The 23,038-nt window shown below is 46.8% G+C and overlaps 2 protein-coding genes across 2 annotated transcripts in view; one reads left to right on the forward strand and one right to left on the reverse strand.

Moving 5' to 3' along the window:
* LOC119166703 (methylosome protein WDR77) overlaps positions 1-4,295 on the reverse strand; it is a 136,743-nt gene extending 132,448 nt beyond the window's left edge. The window contains exon 1 of the mRNA XM_037418025.2: positions 3,955-4,295. Coding sequence (XP_037273922.2) covers positions 3,955-4,144 — 190 coding nt within the window. The 5' untranslated portion in view covers positions 4,145-4,295. The remainder of the gene's footprint in view (positions 1-3,954) is intronic.
* Positions 4,296-4,314: 19 nt separating this feature from the next.
* The window catches only part of LOC119166704 (uncharacterized protein CG1161), a 60,049-nt gene continuing 41,325 nt past the window's right edge, over positions 4,315-23,038 (forward strand). Inside the window, exon 1 of the mRNA XM_037418026.2 lies at positions 4,315-4,473. Coding sequence (XP_037273923.2) covers positions 4,405-4,473 — 69 coding nt within the window. The 5' untranslated portion in view covers positions 4,315-4,404. The remainder of the gene's footprint in view (positions 4,474-23,038) is intronic.

The following is a 23,038-nucleotide window of genomic DNA, read 5'->3' on the forward strand; positions in this document are numbered from 1 at the left end:
GGTCTGATTCGACCTGAATTGCAGCATTTGCTATTGATTTGCATCCCCACCTCTAAAATATATAGGTCTATGCAAAAAAATTAATAACTACTACTACTCGCATATTGTGTGTACCTTGCCTTGACAACGAGTAACGACAATGTTGCAAGAATAGAGCCGTACTGCACGCAACCGTTGGCACGAGACGCAAACATGCACAGTAGGGTGTGTAAACACATTGCCAATGCCGGATTTTAAGTAGGTGGAACAATAAAATGCTCCCCATTTAAAAGAAGCTTGCATCATGTCTGCACCTGAAATCTAGATACAGACGACTGAACGTACGCTGAACAGGAGTGTTGGGACGCTTCGGACAATGTACTTTCGCTGCTTAATGACGTATTTAGGTGGACTTAAGTATTCTGTGCCTTTCTTATGCCTTTTATTGTGAACAAAGCTCTCTCCCATATCGGGTGCCAAAATGTCAGCAAACTTTGTGTTCTATGGGTCAATGTATCCTTTCGCGTTTAGACTAAGAAGCAACAGTTATGCACTGTTTTTTTTTATACCTCTTCTAGTAGCTCACTGTAGTTGCAGTTGGAAGAGAGACCTTTTAGGCTTTGATCAACGGTAATGCTTATTTTTGTGAAGGCCACACAGAACTGCTGTCAGTTTCCATGACCTGGCCAGGTTTCTCAGAAATTCCCTGTCTTTTCCATGACTTTTCCAGAAGGTCCGAATTCCCCGAGGCTGATAGACACCCTGCGATTGCATTCTCTCTTCTCTCGTCCCGACGAAAGCACTGGAAGCTAAGCAGGGAGGAATGGCAGGGGCAAGGAAAAACGTCACACACTCCTTGTGACCTTGAGCACTTTTTTTCTTTCTCTTTGAATGCGCGACTTTTTCAGTGTGATAGCACATGCATACGGGACAAGTCACCACCTCCCACGGTAATCTCTTGGAACGATGGAGCGCGCCATATTTAAATCAGCCAATGGCTGATAGATGGGTTTTTTTACGAGTGATTTTTGAGCGTCTTCTGTGACTTGTCGAGAGAAGAGAAAGCAATCTTTAGCCGACTTTGGCAATTATGAATTCTAGGCCGCGTGTTGCGCTTTATTATTTTATTATTTGGCTGACGTATTATCGGGAGCGTCTACTACCGAAAGTCAGTGCTTTCTGAACAAGCTCAAAAAGTGTTGCAGGGCCCCTTTAGGTGGTCACCACCACACAGCATGGCGTATGTAGGCTTTGAGGGATTTAAGTTCCGTCTTTAACTAGCAAATTTCAACAGTATGTCATACAGGTAAATGGCAAAATATTAATCGTGACCACAATCAGTTTTTTTCTTGGCGTATGGTCTATGCGATTGCGTAAGCTGTCTCGGACGCCTTGGTTTAGCCTTTCATTCTAGACTGAGAAAGTGGACATGCATGTATGTATTCCTATTTACACTGAATACAAACGGAAAACAACTGTCAACAAAACATGTAAGAATGTGTAATAAAACAGTGGAACGCACAAGAAGCGAGAGATGGGTGGAGAATTCAACAGAAAAGGCAAAAATCACTGGGGCCATTCGTGCCAGATAAAAGGAGCTTCATACCACTGATTGTAAAATATATCGCTTATTTATGCATTTCATCCTCATGTGTATAGCCAAATTTAATGCATTTAGGCATTAGAAAATGCACATCGTAGTGCTTGCCTCAAACTCGATGTCATGCGCTTGCACCTAAATTACGCCGAAATAATTGAAACACCTTTTGAATTGTACCCACAGTTCGCTTTGATGAGCTTCCTATTTTGTGAAGCAAGGTTGGATAGATGGAAGAAGGTTGCCAGGTCGTTGATTTTCAAGAAACCGCGCTTCAACACCAACCAAAGTGGAAGGCCTATACACATTCACTTGTGGATGGCTCTCTATGCACTACCCAGTTATGGCCCCCGGCGATGAGGGCAGGGCGCCGGTAGTGGCGTTTATCGCAGTGCCACCTGGGCAGAGTCTGATGTCTATGCCAATTATTGAAAATGTTTGTTTTGCTAGAATGAAAACAATTTAATTAATTGGCAATGCACAGACTTGATGGTTTCGGTTGTACATGCTCAACAGTGTGTGATTATCACTTATGAATTATTAAAAGATAATATATAGACACAGAGTTGTCATCCAACTAACCTTTTACTTCTCCAGTGACAAAACGCTCGTTCCGCCTCTGCTGGTGCGCACACATCTCCAGATATTTAGAGAAAACATTCATAGCAGTTTTGACAAGTCACCTTTGCATGACCCTTAATCATTCCTAAATGAATTTTGTGACGGTGGAAGACGAGTGCATCGTTGGTGGTATGCGCAGAAGTCGCACAACAGGTAGAATGCTCGTGAAATAATACACAAATCACTAACGAAGAGCTACAACATATTTTGTTTGCAACAATGTCTTCGTTACTAATTTTTAAAAATCTGATGCTGCCGAGGATTAATCTATTTTCGATTTCTTTGAACGAGATAAAAAATGCTCAACAGTGCAAATGACAGGAGGAGATAGAAAATACGAGACAGAGCGCTGAACTGCCAACGATTCATTTCTGGTGTAAATCTTCGTTTTTATACAGTCACCATTTGTGCCAGTCATGTGTGCGAAACAGAATGATAATGCATAAGTACCTCACACTGCCAAGCAAAGGAACAACTGTTCTTTATTGGTGAGCACGACAGAAGGTGTGCTAACACAAGCATTTTTTAATAAACATATCTTTTCTCTCTCTACGATCTTGCGTGTGGTGCGATTCCTGCATGTCGCAACAATAGCAGAATCTGAAAACACTGACCTGCAGCCACACATGCTGCAGTGAATGGAAAGCCATCGTTGTTTATACCGATCCACATTGCTCGGATGTTCCTTCAGCCTCTCATTAATACAACAATCTGTTTGGCCAACGTAGTATCTTCCATATAACAGTAGATGATACACCAAATTACAAATACAGTCTCTAAATTTATTTGGGAATATGGAAGTGCAACGGAGGGTGGGTCTTGACGGTGGAACGGACAGTTTGTACAGGTGACTTAATTTTTTGAGGGGCTGTAAAGACCACATTCACATTACCTCACTGTGCCACTTTCTTAAGATTGTACACTATCTTGTGCATATACAGAACCACGGCGAAAGCTTGTCTAGCTGTGACAGGTTGAACTATGTTATCATTCGCTTTGGCCTGAAGTTCAAGCAACAGGTCTTCGGCAAAAGAAACCTGCACGTGGCCAGGGTAACCAGTCGACGTCAGCCTTGAAGATCGTATAAATGAGAGGATGAAGGAACATCTGTACGGTGTGGATCGCCATAAACAAGGATCGCTGTTCGTTCAGTGCAGCACTTGTGGCTGCAGGCCATTGTTTTCAGAGTGTATTATTGTTGAAACATGCAGGGATCACACCACACGCGGGATTATTGAGTCTTAACGCCCCTTCTGTCGCGCTCACCGATAAAGAAAAGTTGTTCCTTTGCTTGGCGGTGTGATGTACGTATGCCATCTCATTGTGTTTCGCACATGACTGGTGCAACTGGTAACCATATAAAAGCGAAGACTTAGCAAGAAATAAATTGTTGGCAGTTCAGCGCTCCGTCTCGTCTTTTCTACCCCCTCCTGTCGTTTGCCCTATTAAGCACTTTTTATCATGCTATGCCAACACACCCAATCCTACTTTTTCTTAGAACAAGAACTGCGAATAATCACACGGGCGCAATTATGGGGTGGCTTGAGAGAATTCACCTTTACAGATTTACTTGTACCAGACCACGTGGTCGATGCATTTTGGTGGGGCTGAAAAAAAGCGCATGTCTTGTTTACGATCGGGACTCTCGAGGTCAACTTGCAGAAATCACAAAACAACGCGCAGCATCAGTCGGGGAGACACATTACACGCCCGCGATGACGGCCTAGCCGACGGCCATTACGCTATCGGCGACTTACCTTTGCTGCGTTTGATGTCATCGATGTTTCTGTGGAATGTGTCGCACGGTACTGAAGCCATCGCCAGCTGATTTTGCGGTCGCTGCACGCTCGAAACGTCCAAGACGCTCGACGCGAAACGACACATGCGCACGTGGGGTAAACCTTTGCTCTTGGTGCTTTTTGCCTCTCGCGCGCTGCTCAGCGTCATGATAATCAAAACCGTCAAATAGGCTCTACAAAGCAACTGAACAAAAACAAACTACCAAAACTAGCATTCTTCCATTAAAAAAAAAACGTTTCCGTTTACCAACTGCTGCGACAGCTTGCTGTAAAAAGTTTTTTCTAGTACTCGCGGTAGCTTTGCGAAGCCGATGAAAGCCCAGCGCCAGTCGATGGAATCCAAAGCCTGTCAAACAACAGCCAGAAGCTAAAGTACAGGCACTGGAGGGGTGGTCGACTGCGACAGTCATGAAGTCCGATGAGCTTCGTTATTTGGGCATTGCATTCGTCCTGTTGGCCTTCGCGCACTACTGTGACGTAAGTAGAGAACGACGGGAACGTTTCCTTGATTCTTTCGGGCATTAGAGTAGCGGTTGCACGCTCGAGTGCGCTTACCGTAGTTTCGCGACAGGTTACGATGACGCACAGCTGCGTGCATGTTTTGACGTTTCTCGCGCCCTCCGCAGTGACGGACAGCTTGGAAAACTCGCTTCGTACGAAACAGTGCAGGCTACGTATCGCAAGCGAAACGCCAGACTGCTTTCGCGTGCATCTGTGTAGGGCGAAATCGAAATATCAGGCGCTAACATTCGTATCAAGAAAAGCGTGTATGCGAGATGTTAGCGACGGCAAACACAAATGCACCGCTGCTGCTTCATTATTTAATCCGGAAAGCAGTCGTGTGCACATTTAGTGCAGCGCGGCTACTGCGTTTAACAGTATTCTGTGCAAGTTCGGAGGATCGCAGCGTTCAGTGCAGTGATGTTCCGTACTACGCTGAAGAATTTCTATTCAGAGACATGAAAATTCTCTATCTCGGGGATCTTTCCCTGCAAACGTTGACGAAATTCCCTGCACAACTGTACTAATTTCCGCTACCATCCACGCCGCCACATACTATAAAACACGTGTCAGACGTACTGGCGACTTTTGAAATCACGACTAGACCCTTCACTGCCGCACAACAATAGCATAACAGTACTAATTTCCGCTACCATCCACGCCCACACATACTATAAAACACGTGTCAGACGTACTGGCGACTTTTGAAATCACGACTAGACCCTTCACTGCCGCACAACAATAGCATAACAGTACTAATTTCCGCTACCATCCACGCCCACACATACTATAAAACACGTGTCGGACGTACTGGCGACTTTTGAAATCACGACTAGCCCCTTCACTGCCGCACAACAATAGCATGACTTTATTAATTCATATATTGTTAGTACGCTGCACATTCTGGGCTTCAAGTCTAACACCAATAGTGATCTAGAATCCGCTCCGCGTAAATATCAGAAATAAATCTCAAGAGCTAAACATGCGTGGTGCGTGCGCCAGAATCGATTAGAGCAGATGAAGGCGCACTGTGACCGCTAATTATCGGTCATCATGAGCGAATTTAACCATTCCTGAAATTCCTTGCAATACCAGGAAGATTCCCTTTTTTCCTTTGGCTCAAAATGATAGGCGAAAATTCCCCGTAATCGGGAAAATTTTCTGCACGGAACATCACTGGTTGAGTGTCGTCACCCTTTTCGCTTCTGTTTGTTCACAGCAGGCTGCCAAACGTTTATGCTGCCGCCCTCTTGTCCGATGCCGAAGTACACAGCGTACAACGGTGGCTATAAAGTGGCTGCAAGAGCGAATTGGCATGACATACTTCAATTTTAAAACAGCGCTGAAAAACACAGAGGGCAGCGCTTACTTTTCGAGAAGTCAGCGCTGCCCACATCCAAGTGACTCGGCCACACATCACACTGACACAACCCAGTGCGACGGCGGAGACGCAGGTCGATTAGTTGGTGCGTGAACAGCATGCAATAAGAGATAAGTTTTTTTAAAATTTGTTTTGTTATCACTCGATTTGGTTGTTGGGTTAAAATAATTGTTATGAACACCATAATTTTTTTTTTCTAGTCAATCTTAAGTAATTTGCGTTGCGGGTACTGTGGGTGTGGGCCACGGGCAACATTGTTGTAACATTGTACGCATGGTGAGTGAGGTACGCGGCAGTTTTGAACAAGCTCGGTGCGTCCGTTTAGTTGTTAAACTAAGACCTGAACACGAAGTGGACCTCGTAAAAAACTACTAGCGAAGTTGAATACTGTGTGTGGTGTAGGCGGCAGCTTCAAACGGTTGTTAAGGCAGAAGAGTTAGGGGAGGTGGCTGGACAGCGAGATTAGGGTTGAACTTAGGGCTGTCGGGCGCTCTGTCCGATGGTCGGGCGGGCGATGGCTAAGGAGGCTAGGAAAACTACGGGCGAGAGTGAGCTGGTGCAGGGCAAAGAATTCAAGCACTAGTGCTATTTGGACGAGACAATATTCACGAGTTTGGCCAATGCGAAGAAGACAATTTTTGTGTGCAGGCTGTGTGAGGCACTGAAGGCAGCCGTGCAGCACATGGAGGCTAGCATTAAGGTGCTTCAGGGGCAACTTATGGCGGACCAGGAGCACAGAATGGAGCTCCAGAAACTGCTTGGAGAGTCGTGTGAGCAGAAGGAGGCTACTGCCAGCCTATTAAAGCAAATGAAGGGTGACCTTAGAAATAGGAAGGGCGGGCCGAGCTCGAGCAGCGGGTAAAGGAGCTAATGGTGCTTTGCCCCGGTGCCGAGCGGTGTGAAGTGGAAGGCACTGGTAGCGGAGAAGGCGACGGGGGAAGGTACAGGTGGGAAGAGAAATCAGGGGGCCGCAGTATCTGACCACAATATCGAAGCCCCGAGAACATACAGCTCGGTGGGGCGACAGTCTTCGAGCAAGGCAGGAATACAGGACAGAGAGCAGAGAGAGAAACAGGAATCCAGCGATAGGAGAGTAGAAGGGTCCTAGTGGTCGGGGACTGCAACTTGGCCAGAGTTAGGGATGGCGTCTTCACGACAGTGAAGGAAGATGGGAGAGTGAGGGTGGAGGCCCAGTCAGGGAAGTGCATGGTGGATGCATTGGACAAAGTTCAGGAGGTTGTAGTAGACAGCGTGGAAGGTGGAAATCTCGTCGTTATCTATGCAGATCTCAATGATTCCCTGAATGGCACGAGTCGGAACTTCACAGACAAAGCGTGGGATGCGTAAGCTCCGAGACGCCTCTGGAAGTGTGCATGTGACCATATGCACAGTCCCAGATGTCTGGGGGAAGTCTCGTGGGATTGAAAGGAGGGTAGTGGAGGCCAACTGTGTTGTCAGGAGTATGAGCCGGCAGCTTAGATACAGTGTAATGGAGGTAAACCAAGACCTGGAAGAGCCCAGTGCCTGCCCCTTTGCACAGGATGGCATTCATTACAGTGGTACAATGGGCAGGAGGGTTGGTAATGGAATGGGTCGTCCCGCCACAGCTTTTTTAGGGGGACCCAGAGCACTGAGGCCAACAGTGTAGCCAAAGACGATTTAGAGGGGCTCTAATATTCAAGCCACATAGGGTTCGTGAGAGAAGAAATCAACGTAAGCACAAGGGCCAAGCTAAATCAGACATAGGGTATATTACATGCAGGTTTGCAGGAATAGATTGAAGTGGGAAGAGATAAATGAGCAGTTAGGGAGGAGGAGCTGATGGTATATCGGGTTGTAGAGACACATCTTTGGGACATGGAGCAACTACTTTGCAGTAGTTGGTAGTGATCACAAGTCTGGGTAGTGATCACAAACGTATCAAGCTAAGTTTTGGAAGAGCAGCGAAAGTGGGAAGGAAACAGGATGAGCAACTACAGGGGAATTTTTATTCTGAAAGGCAAATTCAAATGGCTACTAAACAAATTCAGAAACTAATCTTTGAGGATAATAAAACAGTGTGGACGTACATGAATCTAATTAAACTGAGCTAGGGCTTGCTAAGGCATGTGACAAGTCACCCCGGAAAAGGCAATACAAACCCAAGAGTTGGTGGGATGAGGAAGCTAAGAGAGCCATAGTAAGACGTCAAGAAACATCCAGGGAACACAGGTATGTTAAACAGAGGGGTGAACTGGAAGATGAAATGGAAAGAAAATGGTATATCTTTCTAAGCTTTAGAAGGAAAGCATCCCTTCTGATCAATGAAAAGATTAGAAGAAGGGGGGCTCAGTGGATGGCTTAAGTGCATTAAACGGATAGAAAGGCAACTGCAAAATTTTGGAACCATCTAAACTCTTTACGAGACAACCTTAGAGGAGAGGTTTATAACTACAGCTCAGTGTGTTAGGCTGGAAAGGGACGAAGCTATTGAATATATAAGAACAAGAGTGATAGCAAAACTTCAACAAAGATATGTTTTATGCGCCTTTATAGACAAGGATAGATAAAGTGGCAAATTGGCTTCATTTTCACAATGAGAGTCGAAAAGTGCTGATAAGTGGGTTTCTAATAGCTCATCAACAGGCCCGAATGGCATCCCAATTATGCTGATTAAGACATTAGGTCTGAAGTCTAAGCAGGCTTTGAGAGTGGCAGTGAGCAAAATAATAATCGATGGAGAAGTTCCCGATGGATGGAAACTTAGCAGGATGAGCATGATGTATAAAGGAAAGGGGGACAAAGCTGACATAAACAACTACCGTCCTATAACAGTGACATCAGTGGTCTACAGGCTGGCGATGCAGATTATAAAGGAAAGACTGCAGGCATGGATAGAGGATGAGGAGGTGCTGGGAAAACTGCAGAATGTGTTTTGGAAACAAAGGAGGTTCGAAGACGATCTCTTCTCACTGATGCAGTACATTGAAATAGCAGGAAAGGAACACAGGTCCTTGTGGCTAGCTTTTTTGGATGTAAAGGGAGCATACGATACCGTCATTCAGGAGGACATGTGGGGCACACTAGCTGTGGACACACTAACTGTGGAGGATGGAGCCACTAATCTTCTAAAGAATATCTCTAAAAGTAACAATTGGTAGTTATAAAATGGGAAAAACAGGTATACGAGCCCACAGATATGAAACAAGAGCTTAGACAGGAGTGTCCTCTGTCACCCTTGTTATTTATGATGTACCTACAAGGATTGGAGGCCGAATTAGAGGGGACGCCCACACCGCGGTGGTCTAGTGGCTAAGGTACTCAGCTGCTGACCCACAGGTCGCGGGATCGAATCCCAGCTGTGGCGGCTGCATTTCCGATAGAGGTGGAAATGCTGTAGGCCCCTGTGCTCTGATTTTGGTGCACGTTAAAGAAACCCAGGTGGTCGAAATTTCCGGAGCCCTGCACCACGGCGCCTCTCATAATCATGTGGTGGTTTTGGGGTGTTAAAGCTCACATATAAATGAATCAATTAGAGGGGAGCGAACTTGGCTTCAATCTCTCTTTCGTTAAACAAGGAAAACTCATTGAACAGGTACTATAGCAGCATTCATGTACGCATATAGTACAGTGCTAATGCCAACAGCAAGTATGCTGGTCTCGCAGCTCGCATTTGACGGATCAAAGCGTCCGCTATCCAGCTAGTTAACGGTCGAACACTTGTGAACATATAAACAAAAGTAACTTTAATTAACAGGAATTGGGGTCACATTTTAACAAACATTCGCCAGCACTCAGTAAGTCCCTGTAAAAAAGCGGTGCTGTTGCTCGGGCTGGTAGGGTGAGTCTGCCCGCCGCCTGGCATTTCTTCCATCGACGACCAGTGCTTTCACTCTCTCCGTGAGCCGACAGAGAAGATGACCAATGATCTTGAAGGTCGTTTGCGGCGCCCGTTTAAAGTGGCCATAACAAAAGAAAAAGGGTTTTCAAGACGTGGAAGTAGCCCCTATTTCGGCTTAAGCGTCCCCCCCCTCTTCCGTTGGCAGCACTTAAAGGCAAACACGGCTCCTGGCCGCTCTCTTCGAGAGGGGACGGCACACTCCCTGTCCGATGTCTGCTTGTTAGTCGCCACTGTTGGTTGATGGCGAAAACAAGGGCACCATTTCTGATATCGGTCGACAGAGTTTCTTGATTGCGCCATTCCTTGCAATCTTCACCTCCACCTTGCGCACCATTCCGTCTGCACTGGGCAGGCTTTGCGTGACAATGCCAATGGGCCAATCGTTGCGATTTGCTTTTGTTCCTGATGAGCACGACGTCGCCTTCTTTTATATCTTTTTCCCTCACTTGCCATTTTCGACGTTCCTGCAGAGTAGCGAGATGCGTTGAACGCCAGCGTTTCCACAATTGGTTAGCCATGTTCTGGACTTGATGCCAGTGTCGCTTGTACAGATTAGTCCTATCTATTTCTCCACTTGTTGGGGGTGCGCATTCTTTCTTGTGTGTCAGTAGCGTCACCGGAGTGAGGATGATGGGAGGAGTTATAGGTCCGGCATTCATGATGGCTGCGACTTCTGCTAAGACGGTGGCAAGAATGTCGTAAGTAAGCCAATGATAACGTGATTGCATAAGCATGGAATTAAGAATACGGCGTGCCATACCGATCATTCTCTCCCATGCGCCGCCCATGTGGGACGCGTGCGGTGGATTGAATATCCACTTGCAGCCGGTGTTCGCTAGGAACTGCCAAATGGTGAGCTATTGAAGCTCTCAGCACCAATTCCAAGTTCTCTGCATGCACCGGCAAAATTCGTCCCGCAGTCAGAGCATACAAGCTTCACAGGTCCTCTTACTGACATGAACCTTCGAAAAGCATTCATGAAGATCGACGTGTCCATTGATTCGATGAGTTCAATGTGCACTGCACGAATGCTTAAGCATGTCAACATTACTGCCCAGCGCTTGCTGTTGGCAATACCACCTCTCGTTCGGCGGGAGGTAATCAACCAGGGACCAAAAACATCGATTCCCACGTTTGTAAAATGGGGCTCCGTGCTGATTCGGTCGGCCGGAAGGTCAGCCATCTTCTGATCGTGAAGGCGTCCTCGTAGCTTCTTGCACGAAATACAGGCCTCCAACTCAGAGGAGATGCACCTTTTGCCTCCAACAATCGAATATCCAGCAGCTCTCACAGCTCCCTCCGTGATGTGTCGACCTTGATGTTGCACACAGCCATGGTGGTGGCACACTAGGAGTTTCGTGACAGTGTGTCGGCCAGGTAATATTAAAGGGTTTTTCTCTTCATCTGGAAGGTCACCTTTGTTCAAGCGGCCACCGACACGGAGTAGCCCCTGGGTATCCAAAATTGGGTCAAGCTTTCGGAGCGAGCTTGTCTTATGAACTTGCTCTCCTCTCTGGATACAACGCAGCTTTTCTGAGAATACGTCCTGCTGCACAGAGTGAATAATAATGACCTTGGCTCGATAGAGCAGCTCCACGAGATCCATTTCTTCTGGTGGCGAACTCTTCGTGCGACGGGCAACCCGTATGCCAGCCATAGCTCGTGTGAGTGAGCTCCAGTTCGAAAACTTGGTGAATCGTTCAGCTCCTAGTTGCTGTCGCTGGTTGGTTTTTATCACGAAGGTGCGGACCTCAGGGCGTACCTTTTCGTCTTCATTAGGGTCTATAAGCTTGAAACATGATGATGATGGTTCCCCTTGAGGTTGAGAGAGAAAGTCGGGTCCTGAAAACGAGTTCGTCTTCTCGAGCTGCGCTGCTGGAATCGGTCTGGTGACGTGGTCTGCTAGATTTTCTTTCGTACACACGTACTTCCACTGATCAGGTCGTGTGCTGGCGTGTATGCGCTGAACTCTATTAGCTACATACATATAGAATCTTCGCGTTTCATTGTGTATGTATCCCAGAACTTTCTTGCTGTCTGTGTAAAATGTGACAGAACTCGGCTGGAAGTCTAACTCCTGTAGTATGGCATCGGCCATTTCTGCAGCAAGGACCGCTGCACACAACTCCAGCCTTGGGATTGTGTGGTCTGATTTCGGCGCGAGCTTTGCCTTTCTCATGACAAATCCGACATGTTTGTTTCCCTGCTTGTCGATTACCCGTAGGTACGCTACCGCGGCGATGGCACTCGTGGACACATCTGAGAACATGTGAATTTCTCTAGTGGCGGCTTCAGAGGTTGAGTGTGGTACATAAGTTCTCTGCACACGTAGGCAATGAAGTGCTTGTAAAGAATTCTTCCATTCATCCCAACTTTGTTTCTTTGAATTCAAAATTGGCGTGTCCCAGTCATAACCTTCCGTCACGAGATCACGGAGCAGGTGCTTTCCCTGAACCGTTACAGGTGCCACGAACCCCAACGGGTCAAACAGACTGTTGACGGTCGACAGCACCCCTCGCCGTGTATAGGGCTGGTCTTGAAGAGGAGCTCTGAAGACGAAGGTGTCGTTGCCCGTTGCCTAGATCTCAAAGTAGACCGAGGTTTCTCTGCATATTTGATGCGTCTTTGTTCAAGTCAAGACTTCTCAGTCCCTCCACACGGTCTTGTGGAGAAAATGCATTCAGCACAATCTGCCTATTTGAGGCAGTCTTGTGCAGCCTTATGTCAGCTGTAGAAAACATTTTTTGCGTTCTCTGCAACAGACTGATGGCGTCTTCCTCACACGAAAGAGGCTTGAGTGCATCATCGACAAAGAAGTCTCGCTCGACGAACCTCCTGGCATCTTCACCGAATTGTTGAGCAGTCTCTTGAGCGGTTCGCCGAAGCCCATATGTTGCCACCACGAGTGAGGGACTGTTGCCGAAAATGTGCACCTTCATTCGGCACTCCATGATTTCTCGGGAGATGTCATTGTCTTTAAACCAGAGGGACCTTAGGTAGTTCTGATGATCTTCATGAACGACGAAATTGTAAAACATCTGCTCAATGTCGGCAGTTATCGCCACTGAATCCTGCCAGAAGCGTATCAGTATTCCCACAAAATTGTTTGTCAGGTCGGGTCCGGTGAGAAGGACACCATTCAGAGACACTCCTTCGTGCTGAGCGCTGGAGTCAAACACCATGCGGATTTGATTGGGTTTTTGAGAATGGTGAACGTTGAATATGGGTAGGTACCAGCCCTCTTCGTCCATGTTAAGTGGTGGAGCTTCCTCTGCATGACCCCTGACGAACAGTTCTTTCATGAAGTGCACGAAGCGCTCTTTTGTCTCAGGGTTTTTTGGCAACGTGCGTCGCAGCGAGTACAGGCGAGAGAGAGCCTGTTCTCGGTTATTTGGAAGCCGTCTTCTTGGTGAGCGGAAAGGTAGAGGAGCAACCCAGTTGTTTGACCTGTCCTTGTATATTTCCCTATCCATAATATTGAGGAAGGCTCTGTCTTCTATAGACAGGGAACGCTCGTTGTCTTCTCGCGTTGTTTTGAACAGGTTAGGTGCCAAGGTGTCATCTGATGCTGTTATTGATGAGAAATCATTCTTGACCTGATGCCTATCCGCAGTGTAGAGAACCGGCGCTTCTATCACCATGAAATGTTTTGTACATGGGGTGAAAAGGGATGGTCTTTCTTTGCCCAGAATGTGTGTTTTTAACACATTAATGGTGCCTGTTTTACACATACGACCCAGGCAGACGTTTTCGACAATGACCCTCTGAGATCGAGCCTCTGTGCATAAGGAGCGTCAAGGGGCCCGTTGATGGTCTGGCGAACTTTGTGGACTCTGAGAACGTCTCGACAGAGGAGGAGCAGTATTCTTGCCTCTTCGAGAGGTGGAATGTGAGCGGCAATGGCCTTCAAGTGCGGGTAGTTCCGTGCTGCGTCTGGTGTTAAAATTTCTTTTCTGTTGTCCGGAATCTCATCACACTCAAGAAGAGGTGGAAAGGAGAGCTTGACATTGCCCGATACGCTCCGCACAAAGAAGCCATTTGCGATCCTACTAACAACCTCAGTACTGCCGGAACAAGTGGGTAATGTGTAGTGGGTAGGTGTGCCTTCCACACTGAACTCTTTGAGAAGTTCTGGCTGAATTAACAAATGATTACTCTGTTCATCGAGTATCGCGTATGCTCTTAATATCTTGTCAGGCTGAGATTGATGAGTCACATCCACGAGGCAGATTTTAGCGCACGATCTCTAGTTGTCGTTCACATTTGCCACCTCGGTACGCGTAGATGTGACTCTTTCATCCAAATTCTGAGCAGAGCTGTTATCGGGTTCAATAGGCTTCGGCGACTCTGAGCACGTAGTTGATGGGTGAAGCGCTGTTGCACGATTACCGCTGCTGCATATGTAGCATTTTACGACCGCCTTGCATTGCCACTGCGTGTAGTTTGAGGATAAACAACATCGTAGACATATTCCGTGCGCTTTAAGAAAGGTCATCTGCTCTTGCAGTGTTCTTTCACGAAAAACGTGACACCTTGCAAGAGGATGAGGCTTCTTGTGATGCGGGCACCATTTTTCAAAGCTCTTCGATTCAAGTAGCTGCTTTAGAGTAGTTTCCTGAACCTGCTCGAAGGCGTGATCTACGTTTGTTTTCCTTGCTGACACAGATGACTTGTGCAGCGGGGTCTTAGTGGTCGTTTCTTCTTTTCGCTGTGTGATTGAAGGCGAGACATATTGTGGTTGCAGGATGAAGCTGGTATCGTTCCTCATGCCTGCCTGGTCTTGAACGAACTTTGAAAAAACTGCAAAGGGTGGCAGCGCAGTGTTGTTCTGTTTTTTGTATTTAGTCCCCACTGACAGCCAGTTTTCTTGAAGTCCACATGGTAACTTGGAAACAATTTTGTTTATTCCTTTTGTGCTATCCAAATAGTTAAGAGGGGCGAGGTAGGGATCAGATTTGGCAGCTTCGAGTTCCAGCAGGAGGTGTTCGAGCTTTTGCAATTTCGCATTATCCAGGTACGATATTCTTGGGAAGTCCTCCAACCTTCTCAGCAGCGCATCCTCAATTGCCTGAGGACGTCCGAAGCTGTCGTCAAGCCGTTTCCACACGATGATTAAGCCCTTCGAGAAGTCATCCACATGAACAGATTTCAACCTTCGAACTTGATGCAATGACTCAGGACCAAGCCATTTAATTAGAAGGTCGAGCTCTTCCTGTGCAGAAAGGTCTACATCTCTGATGGCGACTTTGAAAGATGACTTCCAAGCTCGAAAGTTCTCAAGTCGATCATCAAACTTCGTAAGTTCTGTAGAGACAAGGTCCTTGCGGCACAGGAATTCGAGGACGCCGGCAAGCTCCGAGCTGGAACTGTTAGGTGCTGGCGTGTACGCAGGCGGCTGATGATAGTCACGCAAGTCTGTGAGGTGGTTGGTTACTTGGCATGCTCCAAGCTCTGGCTTCTTGGATAAATAACAGGTGCCTGAAGAGACGCAAGCTCGACATCATGTATGGCAGCTTGCTCAGTGATGTAGCTCGAAACCCGTAGTGTCCGGTCTAAAGGTGGGTGTGGGCGCACAGACTCCCCGCCATCCTGTTCCACAGCTGCCTTGAGTGCACTTGTCTGTGCGTCTGCAGCAGCTGCCTCTTTTTCATGTTGTAATACCTCAAGCTCGGCCTCAATTCCTGCCTTCTCTAAGCGCATTGCGGCCTCTTTACGACCAAACTGAGCTCTTGCTTTGACAGCCTTTGCTTGCGCAGGCGGGCCTGCACAGCAGCTAGGCTAATCGGGGGGAGCCCGATCGTCGTGATCGCGAGGAAGCTCTTGAGTGAGCCGATAGAGAAAACTGCAATACTGTTTCGTGTGCCTTGTCGCGTTCTTGTGGCGTAGCCTCTCGTAACTTTTCGCACACGATCGCCTCACGGTCTTCATCGATTGCCTGTCGGAGCTGTAATTCGTGCCTGGCTTCAGACGTCTTTGCCTTCTCTGGAAAGGCTGAGTATCTTGCTGTAGCATGCTCGTAGCACTCGTAACTTGCACGAAGCTGCGTTTTGGCGCCGGTAAACTGTCCTCCCTTAGCGCGTGACAGTGCCTGAAGAGCACTCTCCACGTTTTTCCAAACAGAATCTAGTTTACGGCAGTGCTCTTCGCGGCTCGTTTGATACATTTCTTTAGCCCTCGTCGATAGGGTTGTTTTTCTTTGCGGCCGAATGTTTGATGCGGAAGCTTCATCTTGTGGTTTGACATTTGGACACTCATGCATCAGCTCGTCTTGGTCCATTCTTGCTTGCACGTTTTGTCTCAGAGCAGACGTATGTGAAACAAATGGTGCTAAGCTGCACGTTGAGCGTTGAGAGATGAAATGAGCCAACCTTGTTGCTGCCCTTCTGCTGTCAGCTGCTCAACTCCTTGGCGATGAAATCCTTGCAATGGGCGTGTGCCTGGGTTCAACCGGGGGTCTTGCCTTGGCGACGTGTCCCATTGCCGGCGGACGTTGAGTTGGCGGCCGATGGCAGTTGAAGTGCTTTTTTACTATGCTGGTCTCGCAGCTCGCATTTGACGGGTCAAAGCGTCTGCTATCCAGCTAGTTAACGGTCGAACCCTTGTGAACATTTAAACAAAAGTAACTTTAATTAACAGGAATTGGGGTCACATTTTAACAAACATTCACCAGCACTCAGTAAGTCCCCGTAAAAAAAGCGGTGCTGTTGCTCGTGCTGGTAGGGGGAGTCTGCCCCGCGCCTGGCATTTCTTCTTCCGTCGACGAGCGGTGCTTTCACTCTCTCCGTGAGCCGACAGAGAAGATGACCACTGACGCTCTGAAGGTCGTTTGCGGAGCTTGTTTAAAGTGGTCATAACAAAAAGAAAAAGGGTTTTCAAGACGTGGAAGTAGCCCCTATTTGGGGCTTAAGCGCCCCCCCCCCCCCCCCCACTTCCGTTGGCGGCACTTGAGAGGCAAACACGGCTCCTGGCCGCTCTCTTCGAGAGGGGACGGCACAACAAGGATGATTTGCAGGGATTGATGGACATCTGGGGTAATGAGGGAGATAGGTTAGATTTCAGATTCAGTGAGGAAAAATCAGCAGTCATGATTTTTAATGATAATGATTGTAGTGAACTTACGATACCAGAGGTCACGCTAGAGATATCGAATAAATACAAATATCTGAGCGTACGAATAAGCAATGGGACGAAGTACCTAAGAGAGCACGAAATATGCGTAACAACTAAGGGTAACAGGAATGCAGCGGTGATGAAAAATAGGGCACTGTGGAATTACAGTAGGTATGACGTTGTGAGAGTAATTCGGAAAGTGGTCATGTTTCCTGGTGTGAAGTGCGGCAATACGGCCTTGTGCATCATCAGATCAGAATTTCAAGCAAGATAAAAAATTGAGCAACGTGGAATAGGTAGGCTTGCTTTAGGAGCTCACGGGAAAACACCAAATTAGGGAGTACAAGGTGAAATGGAATGGACATCATTCGAGGGCAGGGAAGCTAGCAGCAAGATAAAGTTTGAAGAGCCATTGAGAGAATCGAGGAAGGAGTGTTGGGCTAGGAAGGTCTTCAGCTACTTGTACATGAGAATTCTCAATACAAAATAGAGGAAGCAATCCAGAAAATTGACAAGTAAATACTTAGAAAACAGCAGGGGGCGAAACCAAAAAGAACAATCGGGTAAGAAGAAGGTGAAAGAAACGGAGACTGTCATGTGAAGCATTGGCATGATTAAAAAGTCCGCACTAGAGATCTATCGACTTTTTAAGCAGGAAATTGCCAAGGAGATGATCTGTGATAATACTCGGGGTAGTTCTCTACTGTTTGAGGCCAGTACAGGAGTATTGCGAATCAAGACTTATCGGGCCAAATATGGAGACGTAGACACGGTATGCAGTGCGTGTGGAGAGGAGGAGGAAATTGCCAAACACTTGATAATGTTCTGTAAAGGGCTTCATTGTATAGTTCAGGATGATGGCGCAGATTTTTTCAAAGCACTGGGGTTTAGGGACAGGGAGGACAAAATAGACAAAGCGGGTAGAAATAACTAGAAGGAGGTTATCTGATTGGTGGCTACAATCAAGGCACGATTGAAAATTAAACTTTCACTGCAAGGTACGAGTCCTTGACTTTACTATTTAAAGGAAAAAAAATGAAAAAATAAATTGTTTTTGGTTTACTAAGTCAGCTAGGTGGCGTTCGCTGCCACCCAATCTAAGGAGTGCAGTCATATCAATCAAATGAAATCACTCGTCTGTGTCCTTCTCTCTCTGGTCTTTTTCTTTTATCTGTTTGTATGCTTCTTCACTTTCAGTATTGCTTTTTCTATTTGTTCTCATTTCTTTTTTACTTTTTGTAATATGAGCTAAGTTAACATATACTGAGCAAAAGATCAAGAAAAAAAATAATGCGTCATTGTGTCGAAATTTTAGCAATGATTAGGAAGGCAAAAGCATTTAGTTAGGCTGGACAGGGAGGGAATTGCACATCACTGATACACATATTGTGCGCCCTTCAGTTTCGTCACAAAGTAAAACTTGTGAAATTCACGGAAATTTCTAAATGAAATGCAATCTATGCATCATCCCGTGTATTATCACCAAACCATACAAAAGGTTCTGTGCAATCTTGCTTCATATGTTGTAGCGCTACAGTGCTACTATATTTTAAGTATGTTTTAGCAACTAGCCCCAGTACGTGCTTGGCTAAGTGAACCTTTGTGCCAGAACTTAATGAACAGCGATGTGAAGGCACGGCTGAAATATAGCTTGGACTGGCTGAAGAAAAGTGGGAGGGAAGGAATAATGTGCCATGTTTAGTGTATTGCGTTGTCTAAGTTGTAAACCTTTTCAATTTTTTTTTTCTTTGTCTTCATTGAATCGCACTTGGTTGAATGAACTGGCATTTCAAGATTTTCCCTTTACTGTCTTTCTGACTTACAACAAATGGGCAAGTGTGTTGTTCTTAAATGAATTTTTCTTTGTATTGTTATTGTCTCTTTTGAGCGTTGCAGTGAGCAACAAGATAATGTGCACAATAACTGCCATGCCACCGCCTTGGCATGATGACATTGTTTTTGGTATGTTGTGGTCCATTTGCCAATATAAGAGGCCAGAAGAATCTGCGCAAGCAGGCATTTGGTGTGTAGCGATACCACGGACCCGAGCTAACGGGGGGGTCTCGATCTCCTCCCACGCCTAGTCGTGCGTGGCTTTGCCGTGTCCGGGGAAAAGGGGATCTCGGGGGTTGAGCCGACGCTGGATGATTGGACCTTTAAGGCCCCCCGGCAGAGGCAACACACCCCTTTGGCCCCGGCTTCACGTAGACGGCACCCCTGGGCTGACCCACCCAGGGGAAATTGACAGTCGCCTTTTTCTGTCTCTCTCTCTCCCTACATCTTCGTCTTTATCGCTCACTTCTTACCTGCCCTGTCGTCTTCTCTTTTCAGTTTACTTCCAAATTTCCTGGAGGCTAGAGTTAACCCTGGGGGACTGACCTCCCTTGGTCAGGACCACAGGGTTATAGTAGCAATGTAAGGCTAATGTGTGTATACGTTCCTCTTGTTGGACTCCATGGTGGGTGGCCAGCATAGCTACCGAATGATCAAGCTTTTCTATGGAAGAAAGTACCCCCCCTTTCCACAATGATCGGTCCCATAAAAGGGGTTGCACCGAAGCCAATAGAAACTTACTGACTAAAGAGAGCGATTACACGAAATTCTTTGTTGTAATGTCATTGACTAAAACCAAGATTCAGGACATATCAGCATTCCAGATTGCAAAAGCAATCAAAGAATGCATTGGAAGCAATTTCAGTGCAAAAAAAATTGGATTCAGGAGATCTCCTCATAGAAGTGATCTCCTCATAGAAATTCGAAACCTTGGAAAAATCGGACAACATGAAGTCCGTGTAACAGCTCACCGATCTCTCAATTACACGCGAAGTGTAATATCCGACAACGAACTGCTCAAGTGCACCGACGCAGAAATTGAAAATGCTTTAGTGGATCAAGGTGTACTTGCCGCACGAGCAATCATCATCCGCATAGATAAGAAGGAAACTCGCACAAAGAATGTAATACTAACCTTCGCAAGCACGACGCTTCCTGCTGCAGTCAAGGTAGCGTACCTTTACCTACGTGTGAGGCCCTACATACCTAATCCTCTCAGGTGCTTCCGGTGCCAGAGGTTCGGGCACGGGTCTCATTCATGTCATGGTAATCCAACCTGCATGAAATGCGACCAGAATGAACATGAAGATGGCGAGTGCACCAACGCTCTAAACTATTTGAACTGCAAGGGGCCCCATGCAGCGTACTCACGCTCCTGCCCAGAATGGCAAAAAGGAAAAGGGATACTTACACTGAAAACCAAAGAAAACATACCATATCCAGAAGAGCGCAAGCGAGTGGTTGTTGCCCAAAAGGGCACCTAAGCTGAAGCGGTGCGAAGGGGGAAGGCACCACCGACGGTCTCTGAAGGCACGCAGGTCGAACTCCAGGACCTAGTGGCCACGGTCCGTCCTCCAGACAAGAGCGAAAAAAAGGCACCAAGTGCCTTTTTTCAGGGAGGCCCCAAAGCCTCGACCAGTGTTGGTGCCAGCCAACCTAATGTCGAGGCAAAAGAGGTCTCAACAACGGTGCCTAGTAGCCAGCCTCCCTTGAGGAGGCCAGCATTCTCACCGGGCACCAACACTGTTGAGCACCCTGGTGGTGCTGAGTCCATGGACGTGAGTCCATCGGACACTGAAAGCCTGATAGACCCTGCTTCGACTAGCAGGGCGATCAGGCAGCCCATCATCCCTCCCTGCAAAGGAGGGAAAGGGAGCCGAAACACACTTTCGGCCCCACAAAAGAAGTGACGAAGCACACGAATAGTGTCGCTTTTTAGCTTATACACAACTAACTCAAAATACTAAATTTTATACATATCATTTAACGTAATGGCATACATAATCCATTGTATCTGAAGAGGCATGTCACGAAACTTAAGCGATATTAAGGACATATTTACAAGCTTCTCTCCTGTAGCGTTATGCTTGCAAGGAACGAATCTGGGAGCAAAAAACACCAAAATACTAAAAGGTTACACTGTTATACGTCGCGACCGCTCGCAAAGCAACCGGCTGTCGGGGGGTGTCGCCATTGTTGTGCAAAGTGGTATAGCGGTAAGAGAAGTTATAGTTAACAGTTTCATTGAAACCGCTGCAGTCACCATTTTATCACATAAAACTATCACTATTTGTTCCATATATATTCCACCTCATACACATTTTACTGTAAAAGATCTAGAATTGATCGCAGAAGAGCTACCTAAACCTTTTTTATTGGCAGGAGATTTCAACGGGCACAATATACTATGGGGCAGTGTAAAGACACAGTACAGGGCAGGTAATTGAAGATTTTATTCTTACTAACCATGTGTGTTTTTTAAACACTGGATCACCAACATACTGCTCTCCAGGCACAGGAACCATGAGTTGTTTGGATTTGGCACTGTGCTCTAGCTCACTGTTTGCTGATTTTACATGGGAAACAATAAAGAACCCTTACGCTAGTGACCATCTACCGTCGATTGTAAAACTAACATCACCACTTCCAACCATACGCTCTCGACCACAGCGTTGGAAGCTTCACAGAGCTAACTGGCCTTTGTTTACACAGAGAGCTAATCAACAAGATGAGTTCTCTGAACACCTAACAGTAGATTAAATAAATGACAAGTTCACCGATTGCATACTGTCTGCGGCAGAGCAAGCTATTCTCCAGTCTTCAGGACTAGTGGGAAGAAAGCTAAAGTCATGGTGGACCAGTGAGTGTGCAAAAGCCAAAAAACTATAAAATAAAGTATGGTGCAACTTCCGTAGGTACCCCACATGTGACAACCTCCTCGCGTTCAAACAAGTTAAGCAAAAGCACGATACAGTCGACTCCCGGTAATTGGAAGTCGCTTAATTGGAAGTTTTGGTTAATTAGAAATGAGCAAGTGGTCCCATCAGTTTTGCATGCAATCGTATAGAAAAAATGCTCGATAATTCGAAGTTAAAAACCCATAATATTGGTTAATTAGAAGTTTTTTCAATCGACAGTCTCGTCGCGACCGTAATTTTACAGTAAAATGGGGAACTTTTCATATGCCAAAACATCTGCCGGACCGCGCTGGTGTCTTCGCCATCACTACTGTCCGCAGCGCCACAGATCTTGAAGCGGCAATCTTTTTAACGCTGGCGAATCGCATCGGCGGGATCGACTGACTCTTTAGTTGACTTTTGTCGAGACTCGAGTGTGTCACCGCGTCACCCGCGCGCTGGGTTAATTCCACACGTGTTTCCGCGTTTCTGACTTTGAGTGTTGTGGTGGTGACGTACGTTTGATAATGGCAACTCGTGGCCCTTACCGAACGCTAGACCTAGTGACAAAAGTCGAAGTCTTGAAGGTAGTTGACCAGGGAGGCATTGCCAAACGAGACATTGCAAGAAAGTACGGCATTAAGCCTAGCACGCTGTCGACTTTCATAAAGAATAAGCGCTCAATATTGGATGCGTTTGAAAGTGAAAAATTCAAGACATCGCGGAAGCGGATGCGCACCGGCACCTACCCCGAGTTGGAGGAAGCACTGCTGATTTGGATCAGAGAGGCACGAAACAACAAACTTCCTCTCAGTGGTGAAGTCGTCACGGCAAAAGCGTCATCGCTTGCTGAAATGTTGGGCATCAATGACTTCGCTGCTTCGGATGGGTGGCTTACGCGTTTCAAACATCGCCACGACTTGATTTTTAAAAGCGTGTGTGGGGAGAAGGCGTCACTCAGTCGATGAGGAAACGTGCCTGACATGGAAAGCGGGCAAGCGGCGCGAGTACCTCGAAGAATACCAGCCGGCAGACATTTTTAATGCAGACGAGACTGCGCTTTTTTATCGGCTGCTACCAGACAAGACCCTGACATTTAAAGACGACGACTGTTCTGGAGGCAAAAGTAGCAAAGAGAGAGTGTCAGTGCTAGTTGCGGCGAACATGACTGGCACAGAACGGTGTCGCCTGCTTGTGATCAGGAAGGCTGCCAAGCCTAGGTGCTTTAAAGGCGTGAAGACGCTTCCTGTGGATTATGCCTTGAACAGAAAGGCGTGGATGACATCCGATATATTTAAGGACTGGATCACCAAACTCGACCGCAAGTTCGCGCAATCAAGCCGTAAGGTGTTGTTCCTTGTGGACCAATGTAGTGCCCACATGAACGTACCTGCCTTGAGTGCCATTCGTCTTGTGTACCTGCCTGCAAACACGACGTCC

Source organism: Rhipicephalus microplus, unplaced genomic scaffold (genome assembly GCF_043290135.1).
Source record: "Rhipicephalus microplus isolate Deutch F79 unplaced genomic scaffold, USDA_Rmic scaffold_12, whole genome shotgun sequence".
Taxonomy (NCBI): domain Eukaryota; kingdom Metazoa; phylum Arthropoda; class Arachnida; order Ixodida; family Ixodidae; genus Rhipicephalus; species Rhipicephalus microplus.